This window comes from Anser anser (assembly GCF_964211835.1).
Source record: "Anser anser genome assembly, chromosome: 1".
Classification (NCBI taxonomy): domain Eukaryota; kingdom Metazoa; phylum Chordata; class Aves; order Anseriformes; family Anatidae; genus Anser; species Anser anser.
Genome location: NC_139720.1, coordinates 148251129 through 148268991, shown reverse-complemented (window position 1 = coordinate 148268991; position 17863 = coordinate 148251129). Strand labels below are relative to the sequence as shown.

The window sequence follows — 17863 nt, the reverse complement described above, 5'->3', positions numbered from 1 at the left end:
AGGGAGATCCTGTTTCTGACGTTGCAACAAATGCTGTCATTTGATCCAACATGGGTCACTTGCTTTGTCTCAGCTTTCACGGATGTGATGGAACTGAAAGAGTATTTACATGACTTGTGGGAGTGGTGAGAAGACTCATTCACTAATTTTGAGCTCTTCAAAGTTAAATATTCTAGTAACGACCTCCTGAAGTACAGAACAGTTAAGTAGAAGTATTTCTAAGGAGGGTTATTTCTTTTAAATCTACCTTTGATTAAAAACATTTGATATCTCTTAGGAATCTCTTGTAGTTTGACATATTACAGATTGTAATGAAATCAAAATAGCAGAGTTTAAAATAATCTATCTAAATTATTTTTTCAGGCCATATTTTAATGCAAGGCAATGAATAGACCCACTTATTAGTAGATTTATTGTAATTTAACAAATTGGTTTGTGATTACCAACAGGATGAGTGGTGAGAACACAGATGTGGGGCACTCCAGCAAATAACCTTTGGTGTGGTCTGTGGGTGGCTTGCAGTTTGTTTGGTTTTGTGTTTATAGCCGGGTGTGCTGAAGCTGAAACTAAGCTCTTCCCCATCTGTAAATGCGATTTTATGAACAGATGTAACCATCAATCCGAGCTTTTTATCCTTGCTGTCCTTTTTCCTTGACCCCCCTCTTGTCAGGAAAGGGCTCTTACAACATCTCGAAGTGAGGAAAAACAATCTGTTTGTTTTCACATGGTTGTTGCTGTCACTCTCATTTATTGGTTTGCTCTTCATGGTAGGGAGTCTGGATTGCTGGTAGCTAATCTCAAGTGCATTCATTGACAGGTAGTCCATCACTGGGCAATTACTTTAAAGGATCAAGCAAAGCAAGACCGCTGGGCATTAGTGTCTGAAAGATCATATGGAACAGTTTAGTTTATTTTTATTAACTGTTGCTTTAATTTCCCATTTTCTTACAGGTAAAATTTGTACACCTTCAAGTAATGTGACTTTATAAGTTGTAATAAGTTTCCTTTTGACAGTTCCTGTTGCTTTGGCAGGTGTCTTCCTAAGGAACAGGTGCTTAATGGGTTTGCCACCAAGCAAAACACCCTAGTTCAGTTCTGTCAAAGATGCTTGGGTGAGAACTTCCTCAGAAATATGACATGCCTGGTGCGTTTCCGAGGAACTTTTAACCAAAGGCTCATTAGAAAATGACATCTGCCCCTGGGCAGTTCATTTCCTTGTGTGCAGGACTTGGGGGATGGTTAGAAAAAGATGAAGATGGATTTACTGGGCAGCTTATCATTTGCTTAAAACTAGGGCTCTTAAACTGAGGTTTCTGACATGCTGCACTTAGAATTATTTTTTTCTGACCGATAATATTAGAACATTTGTTCATGTTTAAAGTCATAGATTGAATTTAACATATGCCAGTGCTTGATGCAGGAAGACAAAAAGTGGTCAGTAACCATGAACCAGCTAACCCCATGGGGGACCTCAGGTCCCGCTGAAAGGCGCAGTTGCTCTGCGTGTAATTTGAAGAAAGGTATCGTGTCCCAGGTGGCTTGGCTTTGACTGAAAGATGGAGTTTTGTGCTCTTGCTGCATGTTGAAGACGGGCTCACAGATAACTAGGTCACTGTCTGCCGAACTATTTTGCGCTAAATCGATGAGGAGCAACATGACCTTAAGTCTGATCTCTTTGCTCTACAAAGATATTGCTGAATTGTGGCTTCTTCTGAAGAAATGCACAGGTGTGTCTAGTTTTTTGTTTTTCTTAGTTACTTGATTGCAGGTCAGGGAGGAATTCAGTCAGACAACATCCTACTGAGGAAAACATGACATGTTTTTAGTACAAAGGCAGAAGTTGTACTCCTTCGTTCTCTGTATGCATTTCTATATAAATATATTTTATTGGTATGGGTGTGTGTGTGTTCCGTGCTTGTGTAAATTTGCAGTGTGTATTTTTATGTGTGGATTTATTTCTCAGTACCTCAGATGCATCCACCAAATCTATGCCAGTATTTCACATGGAAGGCACTTTACTTTGTTCAGGATTCGGTCGCACAGTGATTATGATGATCAGAAGCACTGTTAAGGCTTATGAGGAAAATCTGCTGTTGCAGCCATCCTGCTGTTCCTGAATGTGGGGTTTAATTTTCAGTTTGCTGCATTTTACGTAAATGACAGACATGTAATTTGTCTTGATCCCTATTTGAAGGGGGAGGTGAGAGCAGTTTCATCCAGAGGATGTCATTTGGCATCCCCTTGTTGTTAGTATAGGAGAGTTAATCTCAAATGCATTATTTCTTAAATTCCTTCTGTCAAAGCTTTCTATAGGAATCTTGTTTCTGTTAAGATATAAATGAAACAGTGGAGATATTATTTGCTGTTAATAGTGCAGCTACAGTCCATTGCAAAACTGAAAGCGGGTTTTGTGAAATAGGGACAAGTAAAAATTGCTTCCTTATTCTGGTGCTTGAATTCACATTTCCAGTTCTGTTTGCTGGTTTTGGTATGCGTGACTACTGCAGAGGAATAGCAGAGAGAGCACTGGATCGATGGACTGGTGTCTAAACTTCCACTATCGCTGCTTTTGAAATGTCAAATTTAAACAAAACAGGTAGGTGAAGGGTGGATCTTCTGCTTAGTATTGCTAATTTAATTATCAGCAAGTGAGTAGCGAAGTGCTCCGCTTCTCAGCAGCACTTCATGTTACTACGGGTAATATCAGCAGGCACGCTGCTTATGAGAAACGAACGAAAAATTCGAGAAAAGGCAAGCTAGCCAGATTGAAAGTGTGGAGGGATTAATCATTCGGAGTAAATGTTGGTCATTATGTGCATTCTTACGTGTGCCGAGAGGGAAGAAGTGGATTTAGAATACTGCTGACTATTATATGAAAGAGGGGAGTTCTGTTTTAAATTGCAGATCCAGGGGATGGTTTGTGTCAAACTGGGGTGGTTTGTGTCAAACTGGGGTGGTAGGCATGTAGTTGTGCCAGGACAACTTGTATAACTTATCAGGAGTTGGACTCGATGATCATCGTGGGTCCCTTCCAACTCAGGATATTCTATGATTAAATATAGGGAGTTTTAATTTCTATTTAATTATTGAGAAATAAACTTGCATGGCTGTTTTTGTTAGCAACTGCCAAGGCTCAATTTTCTTCTCACCTGTCACCATTTCTTGAGCATATTCATGGTGACACTGTTGAAAAAATTTTGTGCTCGGAGTTTCAAAAGGGACAGAGGTGATATCCCCTTCGGCAGTGCTGTTCTTTCCTCTTCCTCCTAGAGTGCTCTGCGGGATATTTTTATTTTTCTAGTCAGCAAAGGGGAGAGAACGAAAACAGAGGAGAGATCTCAGAACTTTCTATTCTCAATTCTTGGAAACTTTCTTAATTTCTGAGGAGAACAATGTCATCTTGGGGAATTCCTTGGTCAGTCCATCACAGGGAGAAAAGGTAGGGAGATAGGAAGAAGGATGGACAAACTGAAAAGAGGGGATGGATGTTGGATGTGGTTGTTGTTTGTGAAAAAGATGAGTCTTCATAGTCCCCTTCCACGTGGCACCACATGAAAGCTTTATCTGAAAGGAGGAAAGCAAGGCCAGTCAGTGCCAAGCTTGTCTGCTGTGGTCTTTTCAGAGCCATAGTACTGCAGCGGGAGGGGACCTACTGCTGGGCGAGAGCTTTGCATCCTGTGGAGTTGTTTGCTGTTGACATGGGGCCCTTTATAACCCACAAAGGATTGAGAACAGCTCTGAGGAAAAAAATTGTTGGCTGGGTCTTTTCAGAAAGCACTGCTATTTCATCATGACTCTGGGATGTTTCTTCTTTCCTTGTTCTTTGGAAATGCTATTTCTTAGTTTTGTTGTTCTTACTTTTGTTTTCCAGAAATTTGATATACTATGTAATATATAGCAGTAGACAGATTTTATTAGCCTGTGCTACAGCAGGTGTGTCAACCGAACTAAATTTTACCCTATTCTGAGTTCATTTTTAAAGTCATTATCCTGAGTTTAGTACACAGTTTAATTTGCAATAATATTCTTGTTTTAAGGCCATGATAGCCCTTCTGGAAGTTTCTCTTTTCTTTTCAGGATTGTGAGGTGGACTTGGGGACTTTTGGCCAGGGAATTCCTTCAGAATTACAGAAAAATTGAGGTTGGACAGGATCCCTGGAGGCTACGTAGCTCAAAGCAAGTTTGACTTTAAAGTTGAAATAGGTTTCTCAGAAACTTGTCCATCTGAGCTTTGGACATCTCCAAGGGTGGAGAGTGCCCAGTCTTGCTCTTGTGGTGATTTTTTTTTCCCCCTTGTATTGAGTTGGAAGTTCCCTTGCTGCAGCATGTGACTGTTCCCTCTCATCCCTTTGCTGTGCAAAGCTTCAGTAGACATTCACTCCTCTAAAATAAGCATTAGTGGCCTTTAAAAAATGAAATAAATCATAGAAGCATTTAGGTTGGAAAAGACCTCTAAGATCATGTAGTCCAACCTTTTACTTAGCACTGCCAAGTCCATTAAACATATCACTAAGCTCTACATCTACACATTTCTTGAAGACCTCTGGGGATGGTCACTCAAGTACGTCCCTGGGTAGCCTGTTCCAATATTTCACAACCCTTTCAGTGAAGAAATTTTTCCTAATATCCAGCCTAAACCTCCTCTGGTGCACTTAAGGCCATTTCCTCTTGTCTTATCACTAGGTGCACAGGAGAAAAGACTGCTCCCCACCTCACTATAGCCTCCTTTAAGGCCATTGTAGAGCACAATAAGGTCTCCCCTGAGCCTCCTTTTCTCCATGCTAAAGGTGGTCACTTTAATCGGGACACTTCCAACGTGGAAGTACTTTGGGAAAGTGTCCTTTTAAACTAGGGAAACTAATGTGAATTATGGGGAAAGACCCATCAGGGCACGCCACAGAGGAAATGAAAGTGAGATGTATTGTTCTGTAGAGTCAAAAGATTGTGCCTCAGAATGATCGAGAAGATCTAATCCAGTTCATCTGTGAGATAAAGCAAGCTCGAAGCAGAGTGAAGGACAATGACTTATGGTGCCACATGAGGAAGTCTGTACATCGTTGGTGGAGGAACTGTCTTTCTCATGCCATGACCCCGTGCAGTTTACATAGCAGTAAAAGCCCCAGGCCAATACCTATGTTCTGAAGGCCCAACTGCAGGTTGACTTTGCAAGACCTCTGCCAGTAACAACTCAAGAAAACAAATGCATCTTAGCAGCAGTTGATCCTTTTAGCTGCTGGGCAGCAGCAGGAGGCAAGGGGAGGCCAGGAAGCACATCCCAACACTGCAGCTGCCAGCAGAGATGAGGCCGGGGCCAAGGGGAAGGGGAGAGAGGCAGGCCCAGGGGACAGAACTCCAAGGGTGGATGCTCCAGTGTTCTGTAGGGCACCTCGACACTGTCACTGAAAGTACTGAGCTGGTATTTACTAGGACCTGTGGCCAGGTTTTTAAAAGGAAATGCTCATCCTAATGCTGTCAGTATGACTTTTTGTTGTTCTTTTGGCCTTTTCTGTGTTTGTTTTAACTTGGGTTCAGTCTCAAAGGATCATGTGAGGTCAAATGACCACTCAGAGGAAAATACCCACCAGCAGGGAAGTTCAAGCTCAAAGTTTGCTCGTCTGCCTCTTTGCTTCACAAGATGGATGGGAGATTTTGCCTCTCATCGTTACCATGTTGTCTTGGAATGAAGGGAGCCTTGTATGTCTGTGTGTTGTGTGTGTTTGTTTTTCCTCAAATACTTCTGTAGCTGCTGTTTCTCAGGTACTTGCTGAAGCATTAAATACTCTGAACTTTTACTCAGTCTTTCATTTACAGGGCTTTTCTCTTCCAAATGCAGCCCTGTTGCATTTCTGTTGTGTGCGGAAGACGCAAAGCCTTCAAAAACAGAAGAGCAGTAGCTCATAGTGCTCACAGTGCTTTTTAAAGACACTGATTTTTACAAACCTTCGTTCCCCAGAGTCTGTGGAGTTGTAGTAAGTGAAGTTCAGCTCCACTTAATCATCTAACTCAGAGTAAGCACATCTATTTACTTCTCAGTTAATATGACAGGTACTTGTTGATTTTATGCACTAAGCGAGGATTTTGTTTTACTTGAGACAACGAACTATGATTTCTCTTAATGAACCAACAGCAGTTGGTTACTTTTAACACGCATCTTCTTTGTATTTGGCACATAGAAAATATGGAAACTTTTTGTTCCAAGAAGCTTAAGCAATTTCCCTGTATCCCTTAAATCACAAGCTCCAGAGAAAGAGCTGTCAATCTTTGGTTTTAAACCTTAGCAAAACAGTGCCTCAAAACAGAGTTAACATACACATTAGGCTGTTTCAGAATCTAGTGTTTGTTGTTTTGGGGGGTTTTGTTGTCCCCCCCCTTTTTTTCCCCTCAGATGAGACACTGATAAATAAATCCAAGAAATAATACCTTCCTTGATTTTGTTTTGCATAGTCAGTTTACATCAAAAATAACCCCTTGCTTACAGGGCCAAAGCTTTATTTAGGAGACCTTGATTAATCATTACAGCAATGTGCCAAATTCTGAGATTAGATAATGAATGGATGCTTAATTTGAGACTCAAAAGAGGTGAAAATGCATCTCTGAAGCAGAGGAAGGGCAGAAGAATATTTCCTGCCAAAACTTGAGCATGCTGCCTCCAAAATGCTGGATGTGAGCAGCAGAGCTGCCTGTGTTGCATTAAAGGATTCTTTAGCTGCCTGTGAGAGATACTGAACCATGTCCTGCCTCTCTGTTGCCAGAAGCTGTTAATATTAGCACTGCTTGAGAGAGACATGATGTCTTTCATCTTTTTAAGGACACCAGGCAGTAAGGTACAGCAGTTCCAGAGCTGCTCTATTACCACTTCTGTCTTCTCTGGTTAAGATGGGACAGCTGCTTTGGTTACCGACTGGTCAGCCCCTTCTTTGTAAGCCATCTGTAGTCCTGAGTACTGGGAACCTGACGGACCCCTGCAGGTAAACACGTCTTAGCTGGAAAGTGTACTCAGCACCACATAAGCCTCTTGGCTCCTCTTTCACGCTGTCACTTCCATGAAATTCTTTACATCCCCTTTCAAACCATTAGTTTGTAACTGTACAGCTCCATGGTGGAGTGTGCTCAAGTCTGAGTACTATCAAATTCCTTGTTTGTTAGAAGTGTTTTGATCCATCCTCAGTTGTGTTGAAACCCCCATGGTTGTTATCATGGTGTTAGGCTGCAGCGCTGAACTTTGAATCCCATTTCCAGTTTTCAAGGAAAACGCTGTCTGGGACCATAATGCAGCAGCGCAGGTTGGTAACTCTCTTTGAGCAGGTGAACTTCTCTTCAAAATAGGTGTGTACAACTAGCTTCTCTGCTAGTTTTATAGCTATGATTTCTGTTTTCAATCAAGAGCAAAAGAAAGCATGCCTCGTTTAATACCTTGTTTCCAAAATACCATGCAAAAACATTGTCCTGTTTAGTAGAGTTCCCAGATACTCATGCAGCTGATTCTGCAAGTGTTCACTTTTCATGTAAAGCTTTTAGGTATGCTTTGAGATATGTGCTTTTCTGCAGAGAGAGTCTTGAAAGTAGAGGACTTCAATAGTGAAGAGTCCTCGGTTTGGTTGCCTGAAAAGATCTGTGCTTTAGGGTATGTGCTTAAGCTGATTGCACCACCAGTTTTTAAGCTATGCTAAAGATGCCTTGTAATTTGCATGCAGTTCTTCTATTTAGAGTTGTTCTTTCTAGTTTCTGTCTCGTTAAGACTTGGTTTTCCCCCTCTTTACAAGGCTTTAATACTTAAAAAGCAAAATTCCCATAATAATTTTCTCAGCCAACTGCATGTAATAAGATCTAATGCCCTAAGTCTAACACTTTTTTTTTAATTCCATCGAGGTTTGCTTGATAATGCACTGAGTGAGACACATCTGGGTCAATCACCTTCTTAGTGCTTGAGTACTTGCTAGGGGAATGTTCTTCTCTGATGCTCAGTCTGTATCTAATAGTTCTGTTTAAAAAAAAAAATCCTTTGTTTTTTGTAAAATTTGCTCCTTGGAGATAACTTTAAGTACATCTAATACTTCAGAAATATTTTTATACTATACTTTCAGTACAGTTTGCAATATTAAGGATTTAATGCAGCAGGTTTGGCAATATCTGTTAACCCTATTTTGGGGGCATGGTTCCTAGCAGTCTGAAAATATACTGCAAGAATTGAAGAAGGTTTATCAGCAAGCAGAAGATCAGTTCATTGGCTTTCTTCGGGACAACCTGGAAAGGGGATGAGAGGAATGCTACTGTTGCATTAGGAATAACATGTCATATACACCATGTGAAGTTTTGCTTTAGGTAGTGGGTTCATGTGACAGTCTTGCTGTCCTTTCTCTCTTTAAGTCCTCTGCTGCTGGCAAGAAGTTATGCTATAAGACGGCTGTGTGGAATGAGTCAAAGTTCCTTGTTTCAGTTTAGCAAGGGAATAATTATCATGACTTGAAATAGCACAAAGAACGTCTCTTTCTCGCCAAAACAGACTAGGTGTGTGTAAGCATTGTATAGAACAAAAGCACGTGAAAACAAATCAGACTGTAACTGGTAATTCTTTCTTGCAACAGTTGCAACATCTTTTTCTTTTTTTTTTCTTTTTGCCCAGCTTCTTATATGATTTATCATGGTATAGATTTTCCTCAAGTACAAAGAAATATTAGATCTTGCCGATCCCTAGGTTGACTTCCTAATTGTTACATAGTTTTCTTCTGGTTACAGATTAGCTAGTGTTTGATCAGTTTTGTAAGCTAAACTTATAGTTTATTTTCTGAGAAGCTCCGGGACAATGGAGTGTGTGCGTCAAGTAGGTGTGACTGAAGACACAGGAGGAAGAAGCTGGAGTTTTTAGTATTCCCAGTACCTTGTGAGTACTTCTGTTATACACGGAAGAGAGGAGATATTTCCTCTGATGTTTGTACTTTGAGGTGGTATTATTTAGGCAAACTAAGACTAAGAATTCTGCTGCCTTCTGGAAAAGGGTGGTAGAATAAAGAAAAGAACAAAGGCAATGATATCCTTTGACATGTGTAATAGGGTTTCAAGTCCAAAAGTTTTAGAGAAGCATTTGAAACAAATCAAAATCTTGGTTGGTTGTCAAAGTTTGCTTTTGAGTACCTATTTCACAGTCAGAACAAAGAAAATGGGGACTGCTATACCTCTTGTCCTCTCATGCCAGCACTGCATTTGCAGTACCCCTCAGCCATTTCTTTCAAGAGAAAGATCAGTGGTTAATCTCCATGCATGGAAACCAGACCATCAACCTCAGAATTTTGTGGGTAGTTGGGTGCCAAAGCTCCAACTCTGTGATCTCAAAGCACCAGATGGACAGTTGTTTTTTTTCTTTTTCCTGTAACTCTGATTACAGGAAGCAGGAATTGCTTGAATAAAGCAGGTTCAGTCGGCATCTACATAATATAAAGATGTCTTAGTTCTCTGTTGTTTCACGCATAAGTTCACGTCCTCTGATTTTAAATAGAGAAATTTTCCTTTCAGGATTAAGATATGTGTTTTCTAAGTAGTTTTTTTCTTCTTCAGATATGATTAAAAAAGAAGAATTCTCCAGTTTCATTTCAATGGAATCATTTAAATATTACTAAAACTAGGGATTATGGGAGTTCTGCAGAAATATTATGGGCTCTGTTAAAGTTTCAACTGGTCAGGAATGCGTGAGCTTATAATAGAGGGAAGATCACCCATAAGACTTCAGATTTTCTTTGGCAGTTCCACTTCCAAGTCTTGACTCAATTAGATCTTTACTTAAGATTGAAAGTGCATAGAATTTCAGACTAGCCTATTGTGCCAGTGGGCTATATATGTAGTCAGACTATTGTATGCATACTGTAGCAATAGGCTATACTGTCCTACTGTGTCCTTGACTCCCATGGTAAGGCCCTTTAAATTGCCCTCCTTTAATGTAAAGGGAATCAGAGACCCTAGAGAAAATAAGCTGGTGTTAACCATGCCATGGGGGTGGATCTTAGATAAAGCATGATTCAATTAAAAGAAAAAGGATCTCAACTTGAAGATTGGTTCTGTGCATCAGGGCTATTGAAAGGGAATTGTCATTTCTGACTGGGAAAGGAAATAGGAGATGTAGCTTTTCTGTAGGCTGTTAAGCCTTTACAGTAAAATTCTATTCAAACAAACAGTATTCAAACAGTAAAATTCTATTCAACAGCACCTCATAAAACTCCATTTTAAATCTGGAGAGCTCTCCTTGCATTATGATAGTCTTTTTAGACCTCTTCCACATGGCACAACATGAAACTACCTTCACCAGCCCTGATGCTCTGGCCCTTCCTGCTCTGGGGGCCACACAAAGGAACTGTCTGTTAGGGCTGGTGGTTGAGGGGGGGAAGATGAGAAAAGGATGAGGCAATGAAGGGTTTGCCTTGGGGCTGCGAGAGATGAAGGAACCCTTCTGAAAGGCATTATCTTGGCATTTATAATTTCCAGATGGAAGGGTGCTTTGGTAAAGAGATGTGTCAAATGAAGACCCCCTTCATAAAACACATTCAACCATTTGGGTGGGTGGGCCATTCCAGAAGAGATGCAAAACAAAACTGGTTGGGAACAAGACATATTTCTTCAATTTAAGGCATGCATTTAGTAGCAAAGCCATCATCATATTTCAGGAAAATGGTGTTGACTCAGCAAGAAAGAGGAGGCAGGAAAATGATTTGTAGTTTGCTTTATGGTGTGTTACTGGGGTTTGTGTTGAAAGGCATAATTGTGTCCACATGTGTATAAAAGTACAAACAGGTTGGCTTTTGAGCTGCTACAAAGTAATGGACATAGGATTTTACTCAAAGCTACTCAAAGGGTGGTATAATTCCAGCTGGCTCAGTGGGAATTGGATTAAACCCATTACAAGAGGCTAATGAGTCCTGTTAGGAGACCTTCTTCAGCGTAATGTCGATGCGGTTTTCTCAAATGCAACTGCAGTGTTGTGTTCTGTGAAAATGGTTTTGCTTCATCTTGTCAGACCAAGTCTGAATGAGATAAGCTTCAGTTTGTTCAGAAAAGGAGGAGGAGGCTTTTAACCAATAAGTGAAAATCTTGACTTGAGTGACATTGATTGTTTTTTCAGGTCTGTATTTCTTCAGGGCTTTCTGGCACCAGGCAACTCAAGCATGGGTTACCTTTTAGTCCTCATGCTCAAACTATTAAATAGTAATCCTGCTTCATTTGAGATGTAGGCAGTTGCTTCTGGTAACACGGGGTCAGGTCACTCTAAGCCATCTTCCTCCATCATAGAGACAGAACTATGAAAGCAAGATTTCAAATAGAGTTAGAAGGTGATTTTAAACACATCTTATAAAGAGAAACATCATCATCTTTTTTCTGTAAGAACCACATATGTAACCGATCCCTCTACATTAGTAAGATGACATCTGTCTTCTCTTAGGCACAATTTCAATACTAGAACTTGTGATGTTATGTTGTTGTTTTTGTTTATTTCTTTTAAAGAGCCTCCAGGTGCTGGCTTAAGAAAAAAAACTTTGTGCATTCCTGGCTATTGTATGTGTTCACTTTAAAAACTAAAAAAAAAAAATACTAATTTTAAAAAAAATAGCATCAATGACTTCACAGAACCTTATTTTACTGTTTTATTAGTAGCCACAATACCAGATGCATTATAAATCTTGAGGACTTCATTTTAAGCAGATTCTTGAGAAAAACTCTCTAAATGAGCTCTTCAAGAAGACTGGATATTCTAGCATGTTTTGGTATGAGTATCTCTTTTCAGCTATGAATTTTACATATAGTAAAACAGACACTCTCTCTTGGGTCTCTGTTTTGAAAATACTGTGTGAGACAGTCAAGGTAAAACGGTAAATTATAGACTGTGTGGATGCTATCTCATGTAAGTATAAATAGAGTCTGAGCCCATAAAAATTCCTTAGAAAACACATTTTCTGTAACTCTGTATTTTAATATGCAATTTATTAGCTTCTCTAAAATGGGTATTGTCCCTAAGAATAGAGCAGGTGGCAGGTTCTCTATTTAAAGGATATTTCCAAGAAATCATTTTCCCCGAGGCCATGAGCTGAAGGAGCATGTGCCCTCACAGGCCCCTCAATGTGCGTGTGCTTCATCTCCTTCTAGTAAGGACACCGTATATTCAAGTAACGATGGAAAATCTTCCTGTGAGATCAGATTCCACCACAAAAAAACTATGAAGAACTCTTTATTTCGGTGAGATGTTAGATATAAAGAAAATAACGTGGAGCAATGGTGCTTTTCTCCTGAAGGGAGGCGAGGTATTGGAGAGGGAGAACCATGAGGGATTTCTGGCCAAAATGGTGAGAAGAGCTTTTGGGATGGCAATCTCCAGAGGGGACTGGAGCTTGCTGAATGGCCGGTGTTTGAATCTGCTCTTCCAGGGAGTAAAACACAATAAAATGCCCTCTTAACCCTGTGGTGAGCACCTTCTTGCTTGCTGAGAGGTTAATGGAGGGCTGCTCTGTGCTAGAAAGGGGATGGGGAGCTGACACTGGGGGAGCTGTAGCTCTAGGGGAGGTAGCCAGGTGTATAAGAGGGTTTGAGTATCTGTGTTAAATTAGGAGGGGAGAGTTGGAGAGTGAAAAGCCATGGGTCCATGACACTGGTAGGAGCGTCTTGTCTCTGAGGTGCCTGGCTGTTCAAAGTTTGGGTTTGTTCCCTCCCAAACTGAGATTTGGTACCTGTGCACTGAAGACTCTCTTCCTACAGCCATCATGCAGGAAGGATTAGGAAATGTTGCTTGGGAACAGTTTTAGATATCTTACAGATTGCTTTTAAGAATATTCTGTATTTGGAAGCAGCTTGTGTTTGTATGCTATTTCCGTCTTGTAAACCGACATCAATTTGATTACCTACTCTGTTGCCAATGTGCTAGACAAGTTTCTGATAGATGCACTTGAAAAATGTGTTTCTTTTTGTGAGTGCTTTTCAAGAAAAAAATGAATCCTGGCATCTTAAAGAAAGCTTTATGCCAGTATTTCAGCTCTTCAGGCCTGGGAAAGAGTAATGGATATGGGTGTAATGAAAGAATTACATTAAAGAAAGAAGGGATTTTCTTTGTTTCAATATGTAAATAACAGGAAGTCTGCAAACTGTTCTTACAGTTCTGATCAGTGACTTGACAACGGCCTTCTACACTTGTGTGTCAAGGTGGTGGTGGTTGCAGTGGTGGTGGTTGTTTCATCCTTTTGTTTTAAATAATCCTATTTAGCTCAAGGAAACGTCAAAAATGATTGTTTACTTTCCAATCCTTATTGGCTGTTGATTTACTCTACCATCTTGATAGGATCGCACAAAGCAGTGCAAACAAGAATGAATGACAGTTATTGTATGTAATATTAAATCCAAAGGGCAACATTTCAGCATCAGCTTACAGTGTGGCTTTTAAAGGCTGGGGAACCTTTTGTTAGTTATTGTCCATGGAGAGTCTGGTTAGTAGTGATCCACTTACAATAGGTGCCTAGTGTAAGAAATCCAAAAATGAATCCTGCTTATATCCTGTAAGAAAAAGAAACAAAACTTTCCCCAAGAAACTTTAACTTTTGACAAACCAAAATGATGAATTACAGCACTGAAGCAATTCATGTTTCCTAGCTTGCAATGCATAAAGATTACGAAGTGGTTGGGTGCAGAACTTAATGTCCTGTGCTGGCTTTGCAGCCCGTACTGAACTCTGTAGCACGTTTAGGTTTTATGTTGTAGCTTGTCACACCAACTGTTTTAGTGGTGTTTAAGTAATGTTCTATATAAACTGCAATCCCCTCATGCAGCTGCAACGTAGATTAGGAAAAGCCTTCCAATTCACTGAAACTTGCCTTTTCTTTTCTGGTGGGCGCTGCAGAAACATGGGAATTGTTGGATGCACTTTGGATACTACAGCATTAGCGCATTTGGGGTGCTTCTGCTTTTGTGTTACAGCAGTTGTCTTAACTGCCGCATTTGTATTTTTGAGTTCCATCCTCTTCCTGTAGAAGGGCAAGCTGCTTGTTGTCACAGCTAAATACATGATAAAACTTTTATTGTTTAGTAAATGTGGCTGCAGAATTTTTCTCTTTTTATTTATCACCAACAAGGGTGGCTAACACAGATAACTGCTACTTTTGCCTATTATTGTAACTTCAAGGTCACATCACTTAGTCCTGTTGTAATGAATGCCATCTATTGGTCAAGGTAACTTCTTGGATTATGAAGATTATATTCTATTCATAAGAAGTCAAGTGGAAAAAAAGATACTGTAATATGGTGGATAAAATTCACAACAAATGTGATAGAGAAGCAGGAATAAATCCCCAGAGTCCCGACTTTATATAAGCCTGTCTGTTTTCTTAATCTCATGGACATTCTCTGTCCATGTCTCATTTTTGATGATTACTGTTCATTCAAGTACTTAGCTTGCTCTCTATCTTTTGCCTTGTGCTTTCATGGTTTTCTTCCTCAGCCCATCACTGCTACTGGGTTCAAGTGCATCCTGTCAAGCTGTTGAACATAAACAGCTCAGGAGTTTCAAGAGTTGCATTTTCTCACTTTGTTTTGTGCTGCTGTGTGTTATCTCATTATTTTTTTTCAAATTATTGAAAACCAGCTCTGATCTTAACACACAATCTGCTTCCTGAAGTGTGTCGTGAAACCAGATGAGCCAGAGCAAGGTGGGGAAGGGCTGTGCTTTGGCAGAGAGCCACAACTGGATGGGCTTCAGGAGGGTTTTGGTCTGTAAGTGGGCACGCTGCTCTGCTCCTGCAGCTGCAAGCATGCTGGCTCTTTGAATTAAAACTGTGATTTAAACCGGAGAGAGGAAAATTCTGCATCTTCACTGAAAGAGTGTGATCTCAAGTTTGTGGGCTGCCCTGGCGGGTTGCAAAAGCTGTCGCTCCTGGCACAGAGAGCAGTGAGGCAACCAAAGCAATTTGCATCTCTGTGTGGCATGAGTCAGGACAGCAACGTGACAGATCACGCAGGCATGACAGGAAGCGGGGATCCTTGTGTCTGGTAAACATAAAATATAGTTTCCCTGACTTATGAACATCTTGCCTATTTAATTGTTACGTGTCACGTATTTACCTATGTATGCAACACACACCTGTTTTATTATGGGCTTATGTGGCAGTAATGAAAATTACTTCTGCCTGTGACTGTAGACAGGATGGTGTATTACACAGTGATTACATTTTTTTCACTTTTCATGTCTCCCACCAAAAAAGTTGGCATTGATCCTGTCATAGGATCGGCTGAATGGGTTCACCTGCAGAATCAGGGATTGACTTTAGTTTCTTAACCACTGCTGCAGGTGGGCTCTTTGTATTAACAAGCACTTAGAGTAAAAATAAAATCTATTTTCTTTTGGAGAGTGGGGGGTTCCCCTCTTCTGGAAATGGGTTGGCCATCTGAGATGGAACTTTTAAAAGACCCGTTTCTAATTTTCTCCTTAAGACCTTAAGATGATGACATAACTGCAGGTCTTGGAGAAATATGACTTGACAGCTAAATCTGCCCACTTACGGATTTGACAGCATGGTATGCAGAGGTCTTCTGATCCAGCAGCCGTTCACCGGATGCAGAAAAATAGCTCTGATTAGTGTGTGACCTTGACAGTGATCACGGCTGCTCCTCTTGTCAGGCTGTCAGAAAGGGAACAGAGAAGTTCTGTTTCCCAGTATAAGTTGTTGCTTATCTGGAAGAAATAGCAGAATGCTTTTTGGGGGACTGTTCTCAAATAGTTGCATTTCTCAGAATTGTACACGCATGAGAATTGCTCATAGCAATGCAGGGCTCTCCCCTCAATTTCTGGCATTTGAAAGATCTCTGTAAGAGCATAGCCCATCCTTGCGGGCCAGAGCAATACTTCTGCTCAATCAGCTTGTACTTTAATGCAGATGATATTTATCCCCATACCTCATTTCTATTTTTACTTACTTCTGTGTACACTTATGGTTCTGAGTGTAAGAATTGGGTGTATCTTAATGGTATTTAATGTACCTGAAAAAATAACGAAAGCAAAACTTCTTTATGTAACAGTGGGTTAAAAAATGCTCAGAATGAAGGAATGAAAATGCTCAGTTATACTTTCAATGCTTTTCAATGAGGCTCAAAAAATAGAAGATAATTAATATTTAGAATCACAAGATTAAAACTTTTCGTTTTCTTTTAAGAACAAGGTCATAGCTCAGTGAACAGAGGCAACTCTGACATGTCTTTGAAATGGAGGTCTTTATCGTGGTCAGCAGATTCAAGCAGTTAGCAAGACTTAGATTTCTGCTTGAGCTTTCCCTTCTGGGGGAAGCACATTGGCTCAGATACTGTGGCCGACAACTAAGATTCAGGAAATTATTACACTTCTCCTTACCGTGAGATAGAAGGGTTAAGATAAAAGAATAGGCAAAGCTTTTCCACAGTGCATCTTGTGCGGGGCTGAATTTCCAGGCCTGCTAGGCCCGTCACGCAGAGCGGTGCTACCTTGCGGTATCTAGGCCCTAGGCAAGGTTCTGGCAGCACCCTACCCTTTATTTGGCATGTGAAATGCTAGCTATACTCCCTTTGCAGAATAATGAAGGTTATTCATCAATAAAACTTCCCTTTGGGTGGGATAGCAGTGATGGTTTCAGAGCTGTGTGCTGCTCCTTCCATAAAATCCAGAGGAGTTGGTAGGTGCTGGAGCTTGGGAAGGTCTGCAGTGTGGGATGGTTTCAGTGAGGCCTGGCAAGCGGGATGCTAACATTTGTTCTGCTTCTTTTTCATATAGGTTGAGAAGGTTTTAATAAAAAATGCATTTGATATGTAAAATCTCACTGTTTAACATCATTCCTGAGGAATATTAGCTTTACAATGTCTGGTTCAGTGACATCCAGTATACCTTCCACATGCCAGCAAATCTACGTCGCTCTTAATCTTTTATCAATATGCTGTTCAAAGAAAAGTTTGCCCCTGGCAAACACTTGAAAGGCTCCAAATATTTTCATTATTTTTGAAAACTTAGACGATTTTCTGGGTGTTTTTTTCTTAGCGCCGATTTTATTTTATTTTTCATGTCTGCTCTAAAACCTTACATAAAATGACTTTGCATTGCATTTTTTCTCCCCACAGATGAAATCATGCATCAGGATATCATTCCCCTCTATGCTGCAGATATTCAGGACCAGTTAAAGAAACAATTTGCTTACCTGTCAGGTAAGAAGTGTATGATGGTCCCTCATGTGGATACTGCTCAGTTCTATGGCTGGACCTGTTATGCTTTCACGGCTTCTGATGCCTCACAAATGTGTTCTTTATAAGTAACTGAAAATACAGACTACCAAGACTCGTTATTTAAGGATTTACAAAAAAGTGAAGGTATTTATTTAATTTAAAATTTCCATCGTGCCTTATTATCAATCATTTTCAGCGTCTAGGATAATGGGATGGAATTGAGGGTAGGACAGAGGAATAAATGGGAAAAAATAAGGAATTTCAGAGGAGCCTGGTATGTGAACGTGTAGTCAGGGCTAAGGGAGCTGTGCTTCCCAGTGCTCGTGGCTGAGACAGGGCTTGCATCCTGGTATAGAGTTCCCCCAACTAACTGAGCTGTTGTTGGGAATTGGAGATGCAGCGTGGGTGTGCTGATGTCGCTGTGGTCTGGTGGTCCTCATACTGCAGGCTAAGCTGCCACCAGCTCTGCTGTCAGCTTCAGTACTGAAACCCAAGCTGACACCTTGGGCTTGACCAAAGCGATATTTGAGCAAGCACCACTGTAGCACATTCCCCAGCAGTCTCAGTGCCACGCTCAGACACATGCAGCTCTGGAAGGGCTTTTCCTCTTGGTATCCCTGCATTCATTCTGCAAAGGAACCTGCTTTGTAGACTAAAAGCT

The 17863-nt window shown here is 40.6% G+C and overlaps 1 protein-coding gene across 20 annotated transcripts in view; it reads left to right on the top strand.

The window, feature by feature from the left end:
• MCF2L (MCF.2 cell line derived transforming sequence like) overlaps nt 1-17863 on the top strand; it is a 161774-nt gene that overhangs the window by 77950 nt on the left and 65961 nt on the right. For 18 of the 20 annotated variants that reach the window (XM_083834901.1, XM_083834916.1, XM_083834915.1 and 15 more), the window contains one exon: nt 17101-17184. In XM_083834901.1, the coding sequence (XP_083691027.1) occupies nt 17101-17184 (84 nt within the window). Of the gene's footprint in view, nt 1-2459; nt 2597-17100; nt 17185-17863 lie in introns of those variants that run through there. The other 2 variants (XM_083834921.1, XM_083834910.1) reach the window with 2 other exon arrangements.